General features: G+C 40.7%; 1 protein-coding gene across 1 annotated transcript; it reads right to left on the reverse strand.

Moving 5' to 3' along the window:
- Positions 1-1,378: 1,378 nt before the first annotated feature.
- On the reverse strand, positions 1,379-6,773 carry LOC101331612 (non-histone chromosomal protein HMG-14-like). The gene is made up of 4 exons (XM_019938872.2): positions 6,728-6,773; positions 2,374-2,467; positions 1,650-1,939; positions 1,379-1,497 (listed from the first exon to the last, which is right to left on the reverse strand). Exons 1-4 carry the CDS (start codon positions 6,771-6,773, stop codon positions 1,379-1,381), a joined length of 549 nt encoding a protein of 182 aa, XP_019794431.1.
- Between the last annotated feature and the right edge of the window lie 11,674 nt (positions 6,774-18,447).

The raw sequence follows: 18,447 nt of genomic DNA on the forward strand, positions 1-18,447 counted from the left end.
GGTATACGCCCAGTAGTGGGATTGCTGGGTCCTATGGTAGTTCTATTTTTAGTTTTTTAAGGAACTTCCATACTGTTCTCCATAGTGGCTGTATCAATTTACATTCCCACCAACAGTGCAAGAGGGTTTCCCTTTTCTCCACACCCTCTCCAGCATTTATTGTCTGTAGACTTTTTTCTTTTTTTAAGAAGATGTTGAGGGTAGGAGTTTATTAATTAATTTATTTATTTTTGCTGTGTTGGGTTTTCGTTTCTGTGTGAGGGCTTTCTCTAGTTGTGGCAAGCGGGGGCCACTCTTCATCGCGGTGCATGGGCCTCTCACTATCGCGGCCTCTCTTGTTGCGGAGCACAGGCTCCAGACGCGCAGGCTCAGTAGTTGTGGCTCACGGGCCTAGTTGCTCCGCGGCATGTGGGATCCTCCCAGACCAGGGCTCAAACCCGTGTCCCCTGCATTGGCAAACGGATTCTCAACCACTGCGCCACCAGGGAAGCCCTGTCTGTAGATTTTTGATGATGGCCATTCTAACCGGTGTGAGGTGATACTTCATTGTAGTTTTTTTTTGTTTTCTTTCATAGTTGAGATTTTATTGGTTGTTTTGAGGACCAGTACACAGACATTTCAATTTGTACACAGTTCTCAACATACGTACCAAAAATCTAAAAAATTATGTAGTTGTGATTCTTTTCTGAACAGTTATTCCAGTGACTTTCCAGCTTAAAATTTGGAGGCAAATTTTTCTTCACAGGATATCAAGTACCAATATCTTCAAATATTGATATGCTGTTACATCGTTAAGTCCCACTAATTCACAATTTAATATCATATACACTACATACTCAAATTGTCAATCGTTCATAGCACACTGACAGTTTCTAGAAGAACCGGACAACCACGACCAAATATGTTCCAGAGTGCACAAAATTCTGCCCGGGAGAGCCAAGATCAAGGGGTGAGTGGTTTGCTTTAGGAAACAATTCTACCAAAAACAACATGGGAAGAGAAGTAATTTAAAGTGTTTAAAACATTAAATGCACAACGGACTCCAAACTGCCACTTAGTATGCTTTGTATTATAAGATATAAAAGCTACCCTCCATCTGTGGAATGTTAAGCTGACACCCAAGACAATCAAAACCTCCCATATTCAATATCCCACTATTTTCTGGTTTTACCAAAAAAACAAACAACCAGCAAATGATTTCATCTCTTAAAAAAAAGCATTTACACTTAAAAAATGGGATGAGTTGGGATTCCCTCCTTTGAAAAAATATTTCTAGAGCTACTAAAAAACTTGCATTTACAAAAGAGTTGATAAAAATATTCCTCTGGATTGTACAAGAAGGGAGACTGGGGCCACTGATAGGACCAGGTGTGTGATATTAATCAGACTTGGCTTCTTTTTCTCCTGCTTCATCAGAAGCTGGGCTCTCCTTGTTTTTAGTTTCTCCATTCTCTTGGTTAGCCACTTCAGCTTGTTTTCCCTTTGCTCCCCTTTTCCCTTATTGTGGCCTCTCCCGTTGCGGAGCACAGGCTCTGGACGCGCAGGCTCAGCAGCCATGGCTCACGGGCCCAGCCGCTCCGCGGCATGTGGGATCCTCCCGGACCGGGGCACAAACCCGTGTCCCCTGCATCGGCAGGCGGACTCTCAACCACTGCGCCACCAGGGAAGCCCAGTTTGCACTTTTTTGTCTGAAGATTTATCCTTTCCTGCCGCCTTTTTTGGCTTCGTTTCCACTTTTGCGGGAGCCGGTGTAGCTGACACCCTCGCCGATCTCCTCTTGCGCTCCTCCTTCGCAGCCCCCTCGGCGGAGCTGACCTTCCTCTTGGGCAACGGGCCGGCGGGGCAGGCGCGTGTCCAGTGCCTGCGGGCCGCGGCGCACCGAGAGCCTTCGCAAAGCTGGGCTGCCTGGCCGCTGCCGCACCTCCGGCTGCCCGAGCCCCTGGGACCCGCCCCTCACCGTAGTTTTGATTTGCGTTTCTCTAATGATTAGTGATGTTGAGCATCCTTTCATATGTTTGTTGGCCATCTGCATATCTTCTAGGCCCTTCATTCATAATTTACAAAAAAAGCAAGAGAAACCCCTAAACTAACAAATTTTAGTTGTTTTCACTGATTTTTTTCCCCCCTCTACTTGTGGATCAGTTGACCAGTTATTTTTTTTTTAAAAATTTTTTCACACTTTGGTTGAAATAACAACATGGCAAATAGAATTAGGCTTCAGGTTTGAGGGCTACTTGGTGCGTAGTGAATTAGCACGAAGGGAAGTGGATCATCTTGAAGGACCTCCATGTGTTAGTGGAAGTGACGCACCGAGCACACCAGAGGAGTGGGTCAGGCTCCCAGGGACCATGTCCTCTTTCCTTCTCCATTTACTGACGAGACAGTGGTGGTAGGAGCGGACATGGGTATTTCTCCTCTGTCTCTGGGGCCTCCAGCTTTGGGTCCATCTCCACAAAGACCCCAGATCCTACAGCACAACCATTCCCTCCATGATGCTAGTTCCCATTAAACACTTCTTTCAGCACCACTTCCTCCCAAGTTCCCTCCATTAATAATCTCTGATCATTACCTCACCGTCCCCTGTTTGTCTTCCCAGTTCTTCCATGCTGTGTAGCTAATTTCCTATACTGTATATGCCCTATAAAGATGGGGAGTAGTTTCTGTTTCCTTGGCTGGACCCTAACTGATCTATCTTCCCACTATGGCCACTTCGTAGCTTCCTGTAAGAATGGTCAGGACAAATTCAAAATAAATATGAATTTTCTCCCAAAGGTATTTAGTGCCCACTATGTGTAAGGCACTGGGTCTAGGCACAGGGGAAGCAAATAAATAAATACATATTTTTTTATTTTAAGGAGCTCATAATTTACTGGAGGAAACATGTCAACAAATAATTTTAATAAATGGTGGTAAATGCTATAAGGATACAGAAAGTGTATTCCTAATGCCTTCACAGGTTTGCTTTGTTTACAGGCTACCTTTGGTGGTGTGGTATAGGAAATGAGCACTAATTAAGAGCCACGAGAATTAGGCTGTGGGTTGGGTCTATTACCCCTAACTAGTTGTGTGGCTTTGGGCAGGTCATGGAACCTCTCCAGGCCTCTGTTTCTTCATTTATGAGATAACATGTGCGTTTTCTTTCGGTTTGCCAACATTATTACTATGACCTTTCAATCCCTCATTTAACAATCCGGAGAGCCCACTGGCACTTATTTTAAAGTTCTTTCCAAAGGGCATGACTGAGGCATGACTCACCCCTATTAAACCTAGGAGTCCTGCTTCTCAATTTGGCACTCCAGGGGGCCTTCTGGGGGGGATGCGTGGCTAGCAATTTATACAACCCAACAAAATAGACATCACCATCTGAGAGTCAGCTCAGAAGCCGGAGAAGAATAAGAAATGCTCCCCCCCGTGTAGTTTTGGGCTCTGCACAGGCTGGTGAGGTGCATCCGGCTTGGACAAGGACAGGTCTCTCTGGCTGAGTTCTTCACAGAAACCTCCATGATTTCACAGCCCTTAAGTGGTGGTTCCATTTCAGTAGGAACAAAACAGCTTCTTAATGGGGGAGCTGTACAGGAAATCAATCATTTAAATATATTCTTAAAAGTACATTTGCACCAATTTGATTTTTTAGTTACTACATCATCTGGAAAAAAAATCCCTTAATCAATTAAATGATTACACTTGAATATTTAATTCCTGCCAGTGTACAGTTTAAATAATCTTTTCCAAATAATTTGCTTATGGCCGTTAGATATACTGAAGGTCCTCCCAAGATGTCTCTTGTAGAAGCATAATGACTCCTTTTGCTGATGACAAACTGAGCATAAGAGCATTTTCAGCCCTGCAGTATTATTATAGGTGCTGGAGGTATAGTGGTGGGCAGATCAGATAGAGATTCACAGCAATGTAAAGAAAGGGAAGAAAGTCTAGACTGGAGAACAATGCAGAGACTGGTGGGCCTTAAAACAGAGCACATTTGCCATATTATTCTCAAGAGAGTTATGATTTAAAATGTATTGCAAATATGTGGAGAAAATCCTGCTTCACCTTTATTCAAGTGTTCAACACAAACCAGGTTTAAATTCTAGCCGCGAACTGAATTTTAGAAATGATGCGTTTCAGCCCTGTGAATTGCAGGAAGTGCAGCCCACCTGCTGTATCTTCTGTTACAAAGGGGAATTATATGCACTTTATACGGCAGACCAGAGGCTCTTCCTTTTGGTATAGAAAGTGGGTTTCACATCACAGGAAGCTTCTGCTTTTCTTCTTCCCAAATGCTCCTTAGGCTTGTGCTCAGATGGAAGGGCCTCCCCTGGCCTCCCTGTCTCCCTTTCCCACGGCCCTAGAATTTGTGTCTGTTACTTCCTGGCAGTGACCAGCTGCTGGGTTTCCTTCTCATCTTTTGTGAAGGCAGGAAACACAGAGGGGGTGCCTTGGAAACTGGGGGCAGCTTGCGCAGTGGCACGGCCTCTGCTGCACCCTACTTGGCCCTCTGCCAGGGGCACTGGGGCAGACCTGTGAGTGATCCTGATCTTCAGACACACCTGGCTACCCCAGTACCAGGATACTGGAGCCAGTTCTGTTCCCTTAAAATTAGGTTTGATGACAGGAAGGACTAACTGGATGCAGAACTTCAGCAAAATCTGCAGTTAGACATCTGTGACATTCCAGGTATAAAAAAGGCCAGGAATGCACGCTTCACACTGTCTTGTTTAAATAGCGCTCTCAACCAAGAGTGTTTCATAAAACACCTTGAGTTTTTTTTTTTTTTCTGCAGTACGCGGGCCTCTCACCGTTGCGGAGCACAGGCTCTGGATGCGCAGGTTCAGCGGCCATGGCTCACGGGCCCAGCTGCTCCGCGGCATGTGGGATCTTCCCGGACTGGGGCACGAACCCGTGTCCCCTGCATCAGCAGGTGGACTCTCAACCACTGCGCCACCAGGGAAGCCCAACACCTTGAGTTTTTAATTGCTTTGTTGTGTTCTTAGCCACAGTCTCAACTGAAATAACAGAAGGTATGAATGTATCTGTTAAAAATTAATTTACCTGTATATAACAGAAATACTTCCAATGATGGTGCCTTACACACAATAGAAGTTTAATTTTTGTTCACCTGAAAGGAAGTTGACACTAACTCAAGCTCTTTGTACCTCATTTCTCTGCCATTCCTGGAATGTGGGACTAGACCAGTTTTAGTTTTCAAGTTTCAGGCACCCTTTATACCATTAACACCCTTAAAAATTATTGAGGCCCCCCCCAAGAACTTTTTATTTATTCATTTATTTTTTTTTTGCAGTACGCGGGCCTCTCACTGTTGTGGCCTCTCCCGTTGCGGAGCACAGGCTCCAGACGCGCAGGCTCAGCGGCCATGGCTCACGGGCCCAGCCGCTCCGCGGCATGTGGGATCTTCTTGGACCGGGGCACGAACCCGTGTCCCCTGCATCAGCAGGTGGACTCTCAACCACTGTGCTACCAGGGAAGCCCCAAGAAGTTTTTTAATGTGGGTTACCATGTTAGAAATTAAAACTGAGACATTTTTTACAAATTTATTTTATTTTAAAATACTAGTAAACCCATTGAATGTAAACATTAATAACACAGATTTCTGAAAATTAATGCTATTTTCTAAGACAAAACAAAATTATTGAGAAGAATAATTGTTTTACATGTTTGTAAATCCCTAGCTGGCTTAATAGAAGACAGCTTGAATCAAACACCTGTTACTGCATGCAATCTGTTGCAATGAATTGCTTTGGTTGAAGTCCATGAAGAAAATTCTAGGCTTCACATAGATATGTGATTGGAAAAGGGACTTGAAACTTTTGGGCCTCCCAAATAAGGACTTAGGGGACCCTATGTGTCCTCAGTCTACACTTTGAGAATTGCTGTCTTAAACCTCATGGTCTGAAGTAGCTGCTGGAGCTCCAGCCATTCTATTCACATTCAAGGTGTCATGACAAAGTTTGAAGAAAAGATTGGTACTTTCTCTTTAAGAAGAATTCCTGGAAGGCTCACAGCATTCCTGCTTACATCTCTTTGGCTAACACTTTCATATGGCAACATTAAGCTGTAAGAGAAATGTTTCAGTGGGATAGCAATGTACTCAGCTAAAATTTTCTAAAAAGGAAGAGGAAAAACTCTACCGAGAAGCAATTAGTAGTCTGTGCCACAGGAAGAGTGAGTTCAAAGCATTCCAATGACCCAAACACTTCATCTGCTGTTGCCATGACTGCAGATTATCCAAGCACCACAGATCCCCTTAGGAGTCCCCTGTGAAGAAGTTATTGTTAACTTTGCTATGTGATTGGTCTATGGTGTTCAAGTGCATTTGAAAGTGTCTGCAGAGGGATGGGGTGTGAGATAGGAGTCACCAGCTAACTAAAGGGAGGCAAGGTTTGGGCTTTCTGAGAAGTACTGACCAGAGCCAGGTTCTGAAATGGTAATGAAACTAAACTAAAGAAGGACTATTGTGCTAAGATTTTACTGAAGCTATACAACATTCCTTTATTTTCAAAAACTTTGAAAAACACTCAAAGAATAGATGTCAAGGACAGAGTTTGTTGGAAAACAAAAAATTATTTTCTTTCTAGTAAAGAGTGACAACACAGAGGTTTCTTATAGTTAATAAGAAAGTGTTAAGAAACTAATTTAAGAAAGGAAGGTGCTATTATTATCCCCATTTTTCTGATAAGAAATTGAGGCACAGAGAAGTTCAGCCACTTACCTAAGGTGATGAAGCTGATGAAGGCGAAGTTGGCTCCATATTCCATGTTCTGAAATCACTAAACAATCCTGCACATATACTCTGAGGAGGAGCTTGGAGCTGAGGGGAAAACTTGAGGACGTGCATTGGATGAGATAAAAATTTATCACAATACAAGTTAGTAATGATGAAATTTAGTGACAGCCAAACGTTAACTGTAACTGTTTATTTGAATATGTATTTCAGTACTCTCTGTGTTTGAAAGGAAATGTTGGCTGTTATTAAAATGCGTCCTTTCAATTTGTCAGAGTGATCTTTCTATAGAAGGATTCTTAGTTCATCAAGGGAAACCTCATGCCCTCTCTGACCCTTTCTTTCAATAATTCAACCGTAACACTGCATCCTCACTCACAGCCTGTGACTTCAGATGCCCCTTCCATCATTAACCCAATGTCAGGCACCTAAAGTGTGAGCCTACGTGCCTAACACGAAGTGGCACCTAACAGGAAATAATCAGCCTCATGGGACACATATTAATAACCCAAACCTTTTCAGCAGAGAGTGAAAATTGGTAGCCTGCAGGTGAAATTTTGCTTATAATATGCTTTATTTGCTTCATAGAGTGTCATTTTAAAAAATAGATTTGCGGGGGGGACCAAAATCCCAAACCAAAATTTCCCATAAGAACCCAGCCTCTCCGTGCCTTTATGTTACGTTACCTGTCTGTCCCCCGTGGGCAGTTGAGTTTGCAACCCTGTCTTTACAGATATCAAACTCCAAGTCATATTAAACCCCATATTCTACTGCAGCAGAACCTGTTTTCAAATGACTCCACCTGCAATTTTCAGTTGAACTGATTATTTAGTCACAGCTTATCCACACGGTAGGTTCTGCAATCAATGGAGACGTAGAAGGTATGAGTCCAAGTTGCCTGCTCATACATAAATGATGGGCTGAACAGGATAGGGCTGATCACAAAATAATGGGGCAGCTGTTTGGAATACAGTAATGCAGAGCCTGGCCCCTAGTAGGAGCTGAAATGCTTTTGATGAAGGGTTGATGGTACATAGGCAGAGGTTTACTAACTGGAATGCTGGGATTTCTGTTTTGCTTTGATGATCACTCTTATACCCGTGAAGGTCATTGCTGTTCTCCAAATATTTCTGGCTCTCTGACTTTGGGTGCAGCAGTAGGCTTGCACTTCCTGCCCCCTTGAGGTTGGGTGGGGTCACGTGACTAGTTCTGTCGAATGTGTTGTCAGTGGAGGGGTATGTGTCACTTTGGGCAAGGTCATGTAATTGCCAGAAAAAGACCCTCCAGATCTCTCTTTCCTCTCACATGGTGACCAGCAGTGTTTGAGATGGTGGCAGCTCCAGTAGCCTAGAATTCTGAGTGTTTACAATGGGCAGAGGCTTCTGCCAACCTGTGATAGACGTATTACAAGAACCAGAAATAAAACTTTCTTAACACCCACTAAGATACGTGGAGTTTTTGTTTGTTTTGTTTGTTTGTTTGTTTTGCTGCCCCATAACCTAGCCAGCCCTGACTAAAATAGTCACTAAATACTAATAAGTACTAAGTTAAGATTTTTAAAAATCTGAATTCAGTGACTTGGGCCATCCATTTAGAAGTTATGAAAATGCTAGTCACTAAATATTAATAAATACTAAGTTAAGTTTTTTAAAAATCTGAATTCAGTAACTTGGGCCTCAACTTAGAAGTAATGAAAATGCTTCTTTAGGTTCTAGGTCACCATGACTCCAATTCTGGGTCCCATTTTTGAAACCTCCTGTTACCCATGAACTCTTTTCTAGACTTTCCAGCCTTTATCCTTTGTAACTGAACTGGTCAGTAACAGAGCTTTTTTGTTTGTTTGTTTAGGGAAAAGGTCCAGCAAGCATCAAGAGGCAGCGGTGACCTCCGAAAACAAACGTGCAGGGTCTTCCCAGAGCTACATTTTGCAGCAGCCTGACACTCAGAGCCCACAGAGAATGAAAACCAGTATTGCCCAGCTCCTCAGAGCCTTGGCACTATCCCTTCTACAGCAGTTGCGTGTGTCTGGTGGTAACAGAGCTAGGAAAGGCCCAGGAAACTACTGCTCTTTAGAAAGACCTAGACCTGACCAATCCAGTCTGTAATGCAACCCATTTCTTTCAGGTTTCTTTCTCTGTGTGAGTATGTTAACTTTGCGTCCGCAATTGAATTTACTTTCTAAACTAGGGATGCATTTTATATTGTTGCTGTCAATAATTTAAAAAGAAATCTCCCTTAAGTTTATTTTTCAAAGTGCAGGAAGTATCCCCAAGGACCTACTGCTTGAAAGCATATGACTGCATTTATCAGCACAAATCACCTATCTGGATGGGAAAAGCTTTACTTAGACCTTATTTTAGATCTTTTTGGTCTGAAAAATGTGAGTTTGAGAGGCTCACTAGCGGTTTTAATATACTGTTGGAGAAGTAAGTGTCTGATTAGCTCTTCATTCTGAGCTTTTTATGTGATGTTTAAAAGTATTTCAGTGAACATAGAAAGTGCTATTAAGTAAGCAGGATGGTCTATTTGGAGGCTTCATAATCCATTTACTTTATCAGCAAAGAATTTATTGAGCACGTACTAGACTGTGACTGACCTCCTCAGTGGAAGGGACTGTGTCTTGTTCACCTTTTATCTCTACTGCCTAGCCCAGTGTCTGCAATATAATGGGTGTCCGAAGTATGCTTTCATAATCACTATTCAAAGTGCCATGCAAATGCTCCCAGAGAAACACAAGGAAGTCTTCATATTTGATGAACTAATAGTCTAGTGGATTAAAGTAAATGCACAATGAATTGTAGCCTGTGACAGCAAAGAAAGAATGATTTGAATATTAGTGGTGTAATACAGACGTATGATGGAGAAGGAAGGGATGTGTGATGGATCCACAAATAATGCAGGAACTTGGGGTCCCTGGGTTCTACTGAGTCTCCACTGACGAGCACTGTGACTGTGGGAAAATTTTTCAACCTTTCTGGACCACTGGGTCTCCAACTGTTAAATGAGGAATTGCCAAACTTTTGACAATTACAAACTTTTTAAAATCGTATTACTGCATTTGAGTGCATTCTTATGAATTTCAAACAAAGCAGATAGGGCAAAAGTTCTCCACTGCTTTAGCTGCCCCCCATAAATTTTGGTACGTTTGTTTTCATTATCACTCATCTCAAAGTATTTTTTGATCTCCCTTGTGGTTTTATTCTTGGACACATTGGTTATTGAGAGTGTGTTGCTTAATTTCTGCATTTTTGTGAATTTCCCAAATTTCCTTGTTATTGATTTCTAACTTCATTCCATTGTGATTGGGAAACAACATGCTTTGTATTATTTCAATCCTTTTAAATGTTTTGTGACTTTTTTATGACCTAACATATGGTTTGTCCTGGAGAATATTCCATGTACAATTGAGAAGAATATGTATTCTGTCATTATTGAATGGAGTTTTCTATAGATGTCTGTTATATCTAGTTGTTTTATCGAGTTATTCAAGTCTATTTCCTTGTTAATCTTTTGGCTAGTTGTTCTACCCATCATTGGAAGTTGTATATTGAAATCTCCCATTATTGTTGTTGTATTGTCTATTTCTCCCTTTAATTCTGCCAGTTTTTGCTTCATGTATTTTGGGTGCTCTGTTGTTTTTTATATATATATATATATATATATATATATATATATACACTATATGTATATTATAAAATATATATATATTTATACAATATATATTATACATCTATATTATATCATATAATATATACACATTATATATTATATATAGATGTATAATGTATGTAATATATAATGCCTCTGTATGATGCATATATAGCCTATATTTTCTTGACCCTTTTATCATTATAAAATGTCCTTCATCTCTTGCAACAATTTTTTCTTCAAGTCCGTTTTATCTTCAGCCACTTCAGCTCTCTTTTGATCATTGTTTTAAGGTGCATATTTTTCTGTTATTTTTACTTTCAATCTGTCTGTGACTTTGAATCTAAAGCATGTCTTTTGTAGACAGTATGTAGTTGAGTCAAATTTTTTTAACTCATTCTGCCAATCATTTACTTTAATTGGGGTGTTTATTCCTTTTACATTTACTGTAATTACTAAGATAGTTTTATTGACTGTGCCCCCTAAAATTCATGTGTGGAAGTCCAAACCCCCAATGTGACTATATTTGGAGAAAGGACCTTAAAAGAGGTAGTTAAGGTTAATTGAGGTCATAAAAGTGGGGTCCTAATCCAGTTGGACTTATATCCTTCTAAGAGAGGAAGAGACACCAGAGGTCTTTCTCTCTGCGTGTTCACAGAGAAAAGCCCATGTGATGACACAGTGAGAAGGTGACCATCTGCAAGCTAGGAAGAGAGTCTTCACCAGAACCAACCTTGCTAGCAGTTTCCAAACCTGTGAGAAAACAAGTATCTGTTGTTTAAGCTACCTAGTCTGTGGTATTTTCTTACGGCAGCCTGAGCAGACTAATGAAGGTAAGATTTACATCTGCCATTTTACCATTTGTTTCCTACATATCTTATGTCTTCTTGCTCCTGTATTACTCGTTTACTGCCTTCTTTTGTGTTAAATAACTATTTTCTTGTGTAGCATTTTAATTCTCTTGTTAATTCTTTTACTATATATTTTTGAATTATTTTCTTGGTAGTTGTCCTGGGAATTACAATTAACATCTTAATTTAAAACAGTCCAGTTCAAATTAAAACCAACTTAATTTTAATAGTATACAAAACATTGTTCCTATATAACTTCTTTGTGTTGTTATTATTATAAAAATTTGCACTGTGTACCCTTCAACACATATTTTAATTATTATTTTCTGTCTTTAAAGTTAGGAGAAAAAAAGTGTTATAAACAAAAAATACATGAATACTGTCTCAGTGCTTGTTTATTTGACAATGTCAATTTCTTCTTCAAAGGATAGTTTTTCAGTACACAGATTTGTTGATTTACACCTTTTTCTTTCAGCACTTTGAAAGAAACTGCTTTCAGCACTGCTTTCCGGCCTCCATGGTTTCTGAAGAAAAACTGGCTGCTAAACTTATTGAAGCCTTTTTTTTTTTTTTTTTTTTTGGTATGTAATGAGTTGGTACTCTCTTGCTGCTTTCAAGATTCTCTCCTTGCCTTTTGTATTAGAGAGTTTGAGTATGATGTATCTCGGCATGAATCTCTGAGTTTATACTACTTGGAGTTCAGTGGAGTTCTTGGATATGTAGATTAATGTTTTTCATCAAATTTGAGAAATTTTCAACCATTATTTATTCAAATATTCTTTCTGCTCTTTTCTCTGTCTCCTCTCCTTCTGGAACTCTCACTGTGCATATGATGTTATGGTTGACATATCTCAGACTCTGTTCTTTTTCTTTTTTAATTCTTTTACCCTTCTATTCCTCAGACTAGATCATCTTAATTAACATGATCAAGTTCACTGATTCTTTCTTTTGCCTGATCTAATCTGTTGTTTAACCCCTGTAGTGAATTTTAAAATTTCAGTTATTGTACTTCTCAACTTCAGTATTTCTATTTGGTTCTTTTCTTGTTATTTCTGTTTCTTTACAATATCCTCTATTTGATGAAACATTAATCTCATACTCCCCTTTAGCTCTTTAAACATGGCTTTCTTTAAGTATTTTGTTTGTTTGCTTGTTTGTATTTTAACATATTTTAAACAGTTGATTTAAAGTCCTTGACTAGTGAGTCCAATGTCTGGGCTTCCTCAAGGACAGGTTCTATTGATTGCTTTTTCCTTCTTCTGTGTATGGTTTATACTTTCTTGTATATTTGCATGTCTTATATTTTTTGTTGTTGTTGAAAACTGGACGTTTAAAATAATACAATGTGCCAATTCTAGAATTCAGAGTCTGCCCCATTTCCAGAGTTTGTTATTATTGCTGTTTTTTGTAGTTGTTGTTTACTTAGTAAATTTTCTGAACAATTCTGTAGAGCTTGTATTCTTTGTCATGTGTGACCACTGAACTCTCTGCTTGGTTAGCTTTGGTGGTCCCTAGTAATTCACCAGAGATTTCATTATCCAAAGGTGAGAGCTTAGGGTATTCTCAGGTCTTTTCTAATCATGTGAACCGTCCTGACATGTTCACAGCCCTGTGCATAACTGTTTTGCACAATCCCTGAAATTGTACAATTTGTATCAATATATCATGGCTTGTACATGCATATATGTATTTTATTCTTACTAGAATGGTGAGAACACTGTACAAAACTAATTCAGCTTTTTAAATGTCACTTTTTGATACATGCACATTCCAACAACACTCTCTACCTTAAACTTACTGATTAGTAAGGAACAACAGAAAGGACGAGGAACTTTCTTCTGTGCTTGAAGGAAGTTCTGGTTTGAATGAAAAACATGCCTCTTCGGGCTGTCACAGCCCCCACTCCCTCAGTTACAGATACAGTGTGCTTATTTTGTATTTGCTTTGAGTCTCACTGAATTTCCATGTATCCACTAGAATTCTTTGCTCATTTTTCGTCATGAATGCTATCCATGAGTGGGGCAACCAGACCAGTGAGCATGCATACTGCACATACCTCCTGGGTTCATGCACATGCTCCGTTGTCCCATTGGACTTCACTTACAACACACAAGTTCAAAGATAAAAGAATTTTAAGATGACTATAACTCGTGTTGTGATGGCATGACAAGAGTTCTCACCAACGAGATGGAGGCAGAAGCCTACTGGGACTTCTGGAGAAGTCCTGCTTTCAAGTTATTCCTTGTTTCTTTGATTTTATTTTTTTACTTCTGCTTGAAATGGGGACATGAGACTGAAGGATGGGCAGCTGGTTGCCTAGGAGGCAATGAACATGAAGGTAAGAACATGTGGTTAGGAGGTTGGAATAAAAAGCTGAAGGGAACATGGATCTTCAGAACCTCTACTTCTTATGTGAGGAAAATAAATCCCTGTTTGATGAAGCCGCTATTTTTCAGGTGTCTGTTACTTGTTGCAGAATGCATCCATAACTTATACTCATTAATTTTAAATACTGCATTTATCAGGTACTAAATTCCCATAGACACATGATTCTCTTTCTATACTTTTAAACCATCCCGTCGCACTAAATTTTCCCACTGATTTTTAAAACACATTTCTATGCTAAAATCACACTTTTAACAGCTATAGATTTACGGGATGTTTTGCAATCTGTTAGAGTAATGCCTCTGTTTATTTTTTTTAAAGGCCTTAGTTAATTCTGTCCATATTCGCTTCCCTATGAATTTTAAAACACGCTTGTCAGTTTCTGTGAAAATTCAGTAGAATTTTGATTGAGATTACATTGAATTTATGGATTCATTTGGGAAGAATCGACATCTTAAAATTTTCAGTATTTCCATCTAGGAGGAACATAGCATAACCCTCCATTTCTGTAGATCTTCCATATTTATTTAGATCTTCCATATTTCCTTCAGTAACATTTTAGTTTTACTTACATAGGGCCTGCACATTCTTGTTAGATTTATTGCTAGGTGTTATATCTTTTGTTTCTATTGTGAATGGGATTTGTTTTTTTCCCATTGTGTTTTCTAATTGGTTTTTGCTAATTTATGGTAAAGCTATTATTTTTTTATTAATCTTGATTTTGTATTCAGCCAGCTGGCTAGATTATTTCCCTCAGATGCTTTCGAGGATTCCCACTTTTCAGCTCTAAAAGTGCTAGAACTTAGGTGTTACAGAACTTCATAATTGGAAGGTGATATTTGGTCAAGGTCAAAGGAAAAGCTTCACGGAAGGGGGGAGATTTCATTGTCATCATTATTTAAGGCTAATTCTACTGGTGGGAATGTCTCCAAGTCTGTGTGTTTGTTTATTTTTAGTGGTTTGTTTACTTTTAGTGACAGGCTCTTTCTGCTTCCTTCAGGCTCCTCTGCATTTCTTTATTGTTCAATCCCTGCCTGCACAATTGTTTCCAAAGGTGCTATAACGTGATGGGCTGAGTAAGCATTGCAGCAGAAATTCCCGAAACAGCTCCAGCATTGCTCACAGTTGTTCTTACTGGTAATCAATATCTTCTTTTGCCCCCAAATCCGAAGAGCTAAGACGTGAATTCAGATTTTTTTACTAGGAACTATATTGGAAGTCCACAGCCAAGTTTTCCATTAAACATTTTAGACTTTTGGCTTACTAGGTTGAAATTGAACTTGGAGTGATTCTGAAAGAATGACTGGTAGCCAAGAAGTCATATTACCTTCTCTTACTCCACAACCCTCAAAGTCCCTAAAAAATGTGTCTTCTATTGATAGTGTTAACAAATATTTAGCACTCAGCTTCCAACGTCTTGCTTTTGACCATGGTAATACACATGCTTTAATGGACCAGTGTTCAAACTTGGACTTACCATGACATCTGTATTGCACGTCATGCATGTATCTTCACATCTGGAACATTTTAGATGTTTCCAAACTAAACGAGCAGTGGGGGAGAGAAAGGGAGAGATGGGAAGCCTTCTTTTCCAAATAGACAAGTCTCTGAAAATTTTCCTGAAACTCTTTGAAGATATTTGAGGGATAGTAATCTCTGAGTCAAGAGGCCTGTGTTGAAACATGGCTCTACTACTTAATAGCTATGCCAGTCCCCTAATTCATCCTCCGCCTCCCTAAGTCTTGTTTTCCTCTCACAGGAGTGTTGTAAGGGTAAAGTGAGATGAGGTCGACAAAAGAACCATGTAAACTGTAAAGTACTATGCAGATGTGAACTGTTAGTAACTTCAGAATGTTGAACACTTCTCTTTACCTGCTGTAACATGCTTAGAGAGGTGTAACCCAAAGGTGAAAAGAACCCCCAAATGGTCCCAATACATAAGAAAATCATACTTCAGCATGATGAAAACCTTTATAAAATATATAATTAGGGGCTTCCCTGGTGGTGCAGTGGTTGAGAATCCGTCTGCCAATGCAGGGGACACGGGTTCGAGCCCTGGTCTGGGAAGATCTCACATGCCGCGGAGCAACTAGGCCCGTGAGCCACAACTACTGAGCCTGCGCGTCTGGAGCCTGTGCTCCGCAACAAGAGAGGCCGCGATAGTGAGAGGCCTGCGCACCACGATGAAGAGTGGCCCCCGCTTGCTGCAACTAGAGAAAGCCCTCGCACAGAAACGAAGACCCAACACAGCCAAAAAAATAAATAAATAAAATAAATAAATAAATAAATAAATAAATATATATATAGTTAAAGTAAAATGCGTGACTTCACGATAAAATATTGATGAAAAGTTTCAAAAACAAGTCATAAAATATAAATGCAAATAGTTAGCATTGTTTTGATGTTTGAACTAGTGGCTTCAAAATCGAAAAAGAAAAAACACAACTGTGACAGCTTGACTGAATCAAACGCACAGAATCACTTCAGTCTTGTCAAGCCCCCTACCTGATATCTCTCCCTAGTGTTAGAGAGCATACACTTTTCTGATTGGTCACATTCTGTCTCTTGACTGTGTGTAGGAGGCACTGGCTTTCAGATGATGATGATCATCATCATCGCATTAATTCTTATTGCTGCTGTAACAGATTCCTCCAAACTTCGTGAAAACAACACAGATTTACTGTTTTATAGTTCTGGAGGTCAGAAGTCCAAAATGGGTCAGCAAGGATGTGTTCCTTCCGGAGGCTCTGGGAGAGAATCTGTCCCCTGCCTTTTCCAGTTTCTACAGGCTGCCTGGGTCAATACCTCTCTTGGCATCTCTCTGACATCTGCCTCCATCATCACCGTACCTTCTCTGAAATCTGATCCTCCTGCCTCCCTCTTTTTAAAAAAAAACCACTTTATTTTTATTTATTTGGTTTTTTTGCGGTACGTGGGCCTCTCACTGTTGTGGCCTCTCCCGTTGCGGAGCACAGGCTCCGGACGCGCAGGCTCTGTGGCCATGGCTCACGGGCCCAGCCGTTCCACGGCATGTGGCATCTTCCCGGACCGGGGCACAGAACCCGCGTCCCCTGCTTCGGCAGGCGGACTCTCAACCACTGCGCCACCAGGGAAGCCCCTGCCTCCCTCTTATAAGGATCCTTGTGGTCATCACATCACATCAGCCCACCTGGATAATCCAGGATATCCTCCCCCCATCTCAAGGCCCTTAATCACCTCTGCAAAGTCCCTTTTGCCATGTGAGATAACATATTCACAGATTCCTGTGGAGGTGCACGTCTTGGAGGAGGGGCAACATTCAGGCCATCGTAATTATTGACAACACAACACTTACGAGCATTGTTTACGTGATAAGCACCATTCTAGGCACCTCAGATACATTCAATCAAAAAACCTGATGAGAAAGATAATATTCTCTCCACCCTAAGGTCATGCCATTGAGGCGCAAAGAGGTTAAGTAACTTGCCCAACGTCAGACAGCTAGGATTTCAACCCAGGTGGGCTGACTCTAGAGCCCAAACCCTTCACCAGTATGCTTTTGCAAAGTGAACAGATTGGTCCAGTAGATGTTGAGGAAGCAGAAACTCCTAAATACAGTTATTGCAGAGGCTATGATTTTATAACAACGATGGTAATAAATGTTTTAATCGTGGTTTACAATTTCTAAAGCACATTCCCAGCAATTTCCATGAAACTTTCCCATAATCCTATAGCTCAAAATAATCTTCCTTTTCACGAAATCCTCTTCTTTTTTGACTTATTTAAATAGCAAGGGTTTGTAATATGCCTTCCACTGGAATTTGTGTACATGTATATTTGTTCTGTCTGTTCAACTGTGAGACCCCTAAGTAAAGCGGAAACAAGCATCCGTTTCGTAAACAAAGCAAAACAAAATGAAACTTAGTAGAGTGACTTGAAACTGATAGTATTCGTAAATATGTGTTCAGTTGAACAGTATACATGAGACCGAGTACTGTTTTGGAAGTACTATAGAGCCTACAAAGTAGATATGATAGACTGCACTTTGATGACCACAGAGAACCATGCCTTTCAGTATCCAAGTTTTTGAGTATTATCCTCTCATCTGACTCTGGGCTGAGTCTACAACCGCTTTAACCAACTGAATATGATGAAAGTGATGTTTTCTCCCTCTTAGAATGGATTTGTACCCAGTGCCTTACGTGTCCCTGGATCTGGGAAAGAACTGAGAAGCTTTCATTTTCCGAAGTCCAGACCCCTGATGCCACGAGACTGGATTGTCTCAAAGTGTTTCTCAGGGTTGAGGGGGCCCAAGCTAAAGCTGGAAGCTGGGCTCTTCAGGGCCCTGAGAGGGTCAGGGACCTGCACCAGGGTAGGAAGGGCTCAAATAGGGTTGGCTGCATGGGTCCTGGAGAGGCTGGAAGCTGCATGCCACACTTGGGAATCTCAGCCAACCGTCAGCCCAGGGCTGGTGCAGAGGAGGCTGAGCACAGTGCCTCCTAGTGGATGGTGAGGGCTGTGGTAGAAAGGCCAGGAGGGGCCGCTGGGACCCCTCCTTGAGGTTTTTCTTAACTACTTAAATGGTATAATTCATGAATGGCTTCAAAAGGAGAAAAGGGGTAGATCTCACTTCCACACTTCATGGTGGGATAAGCCCACCCCAGTGTTGTTGAAATGAACACATTTAATGAGCAGTTACTGTGTGCCTGGTCCTTGCAGACATTTCTCCTTTGATGCTCACAACAGCCCTATTATCATGTAGACCAGGTCTCAGAGCAGGACATGTTTGCACTTCAAAACACACATTCAGCTTAACCTGAAGCTCAGGCTTTTAGCCACCCTCTT

This window comes from Tursiops truncatus, chromosome 7 (assembly GCF_011762595.2).
Source record: "Tursiops truncatus isolate mTurTru1 chromosome 7, mTurTru1.mat.Y, whole genome shotgun sequence".
Taxonomy (NCBI): domain Eukaryota; kingdom Metazoa; phylum Chordata; class Mammalia; order Artiodactyla; family Delphinidae; genus Tursiops; species Tursiops truncatus.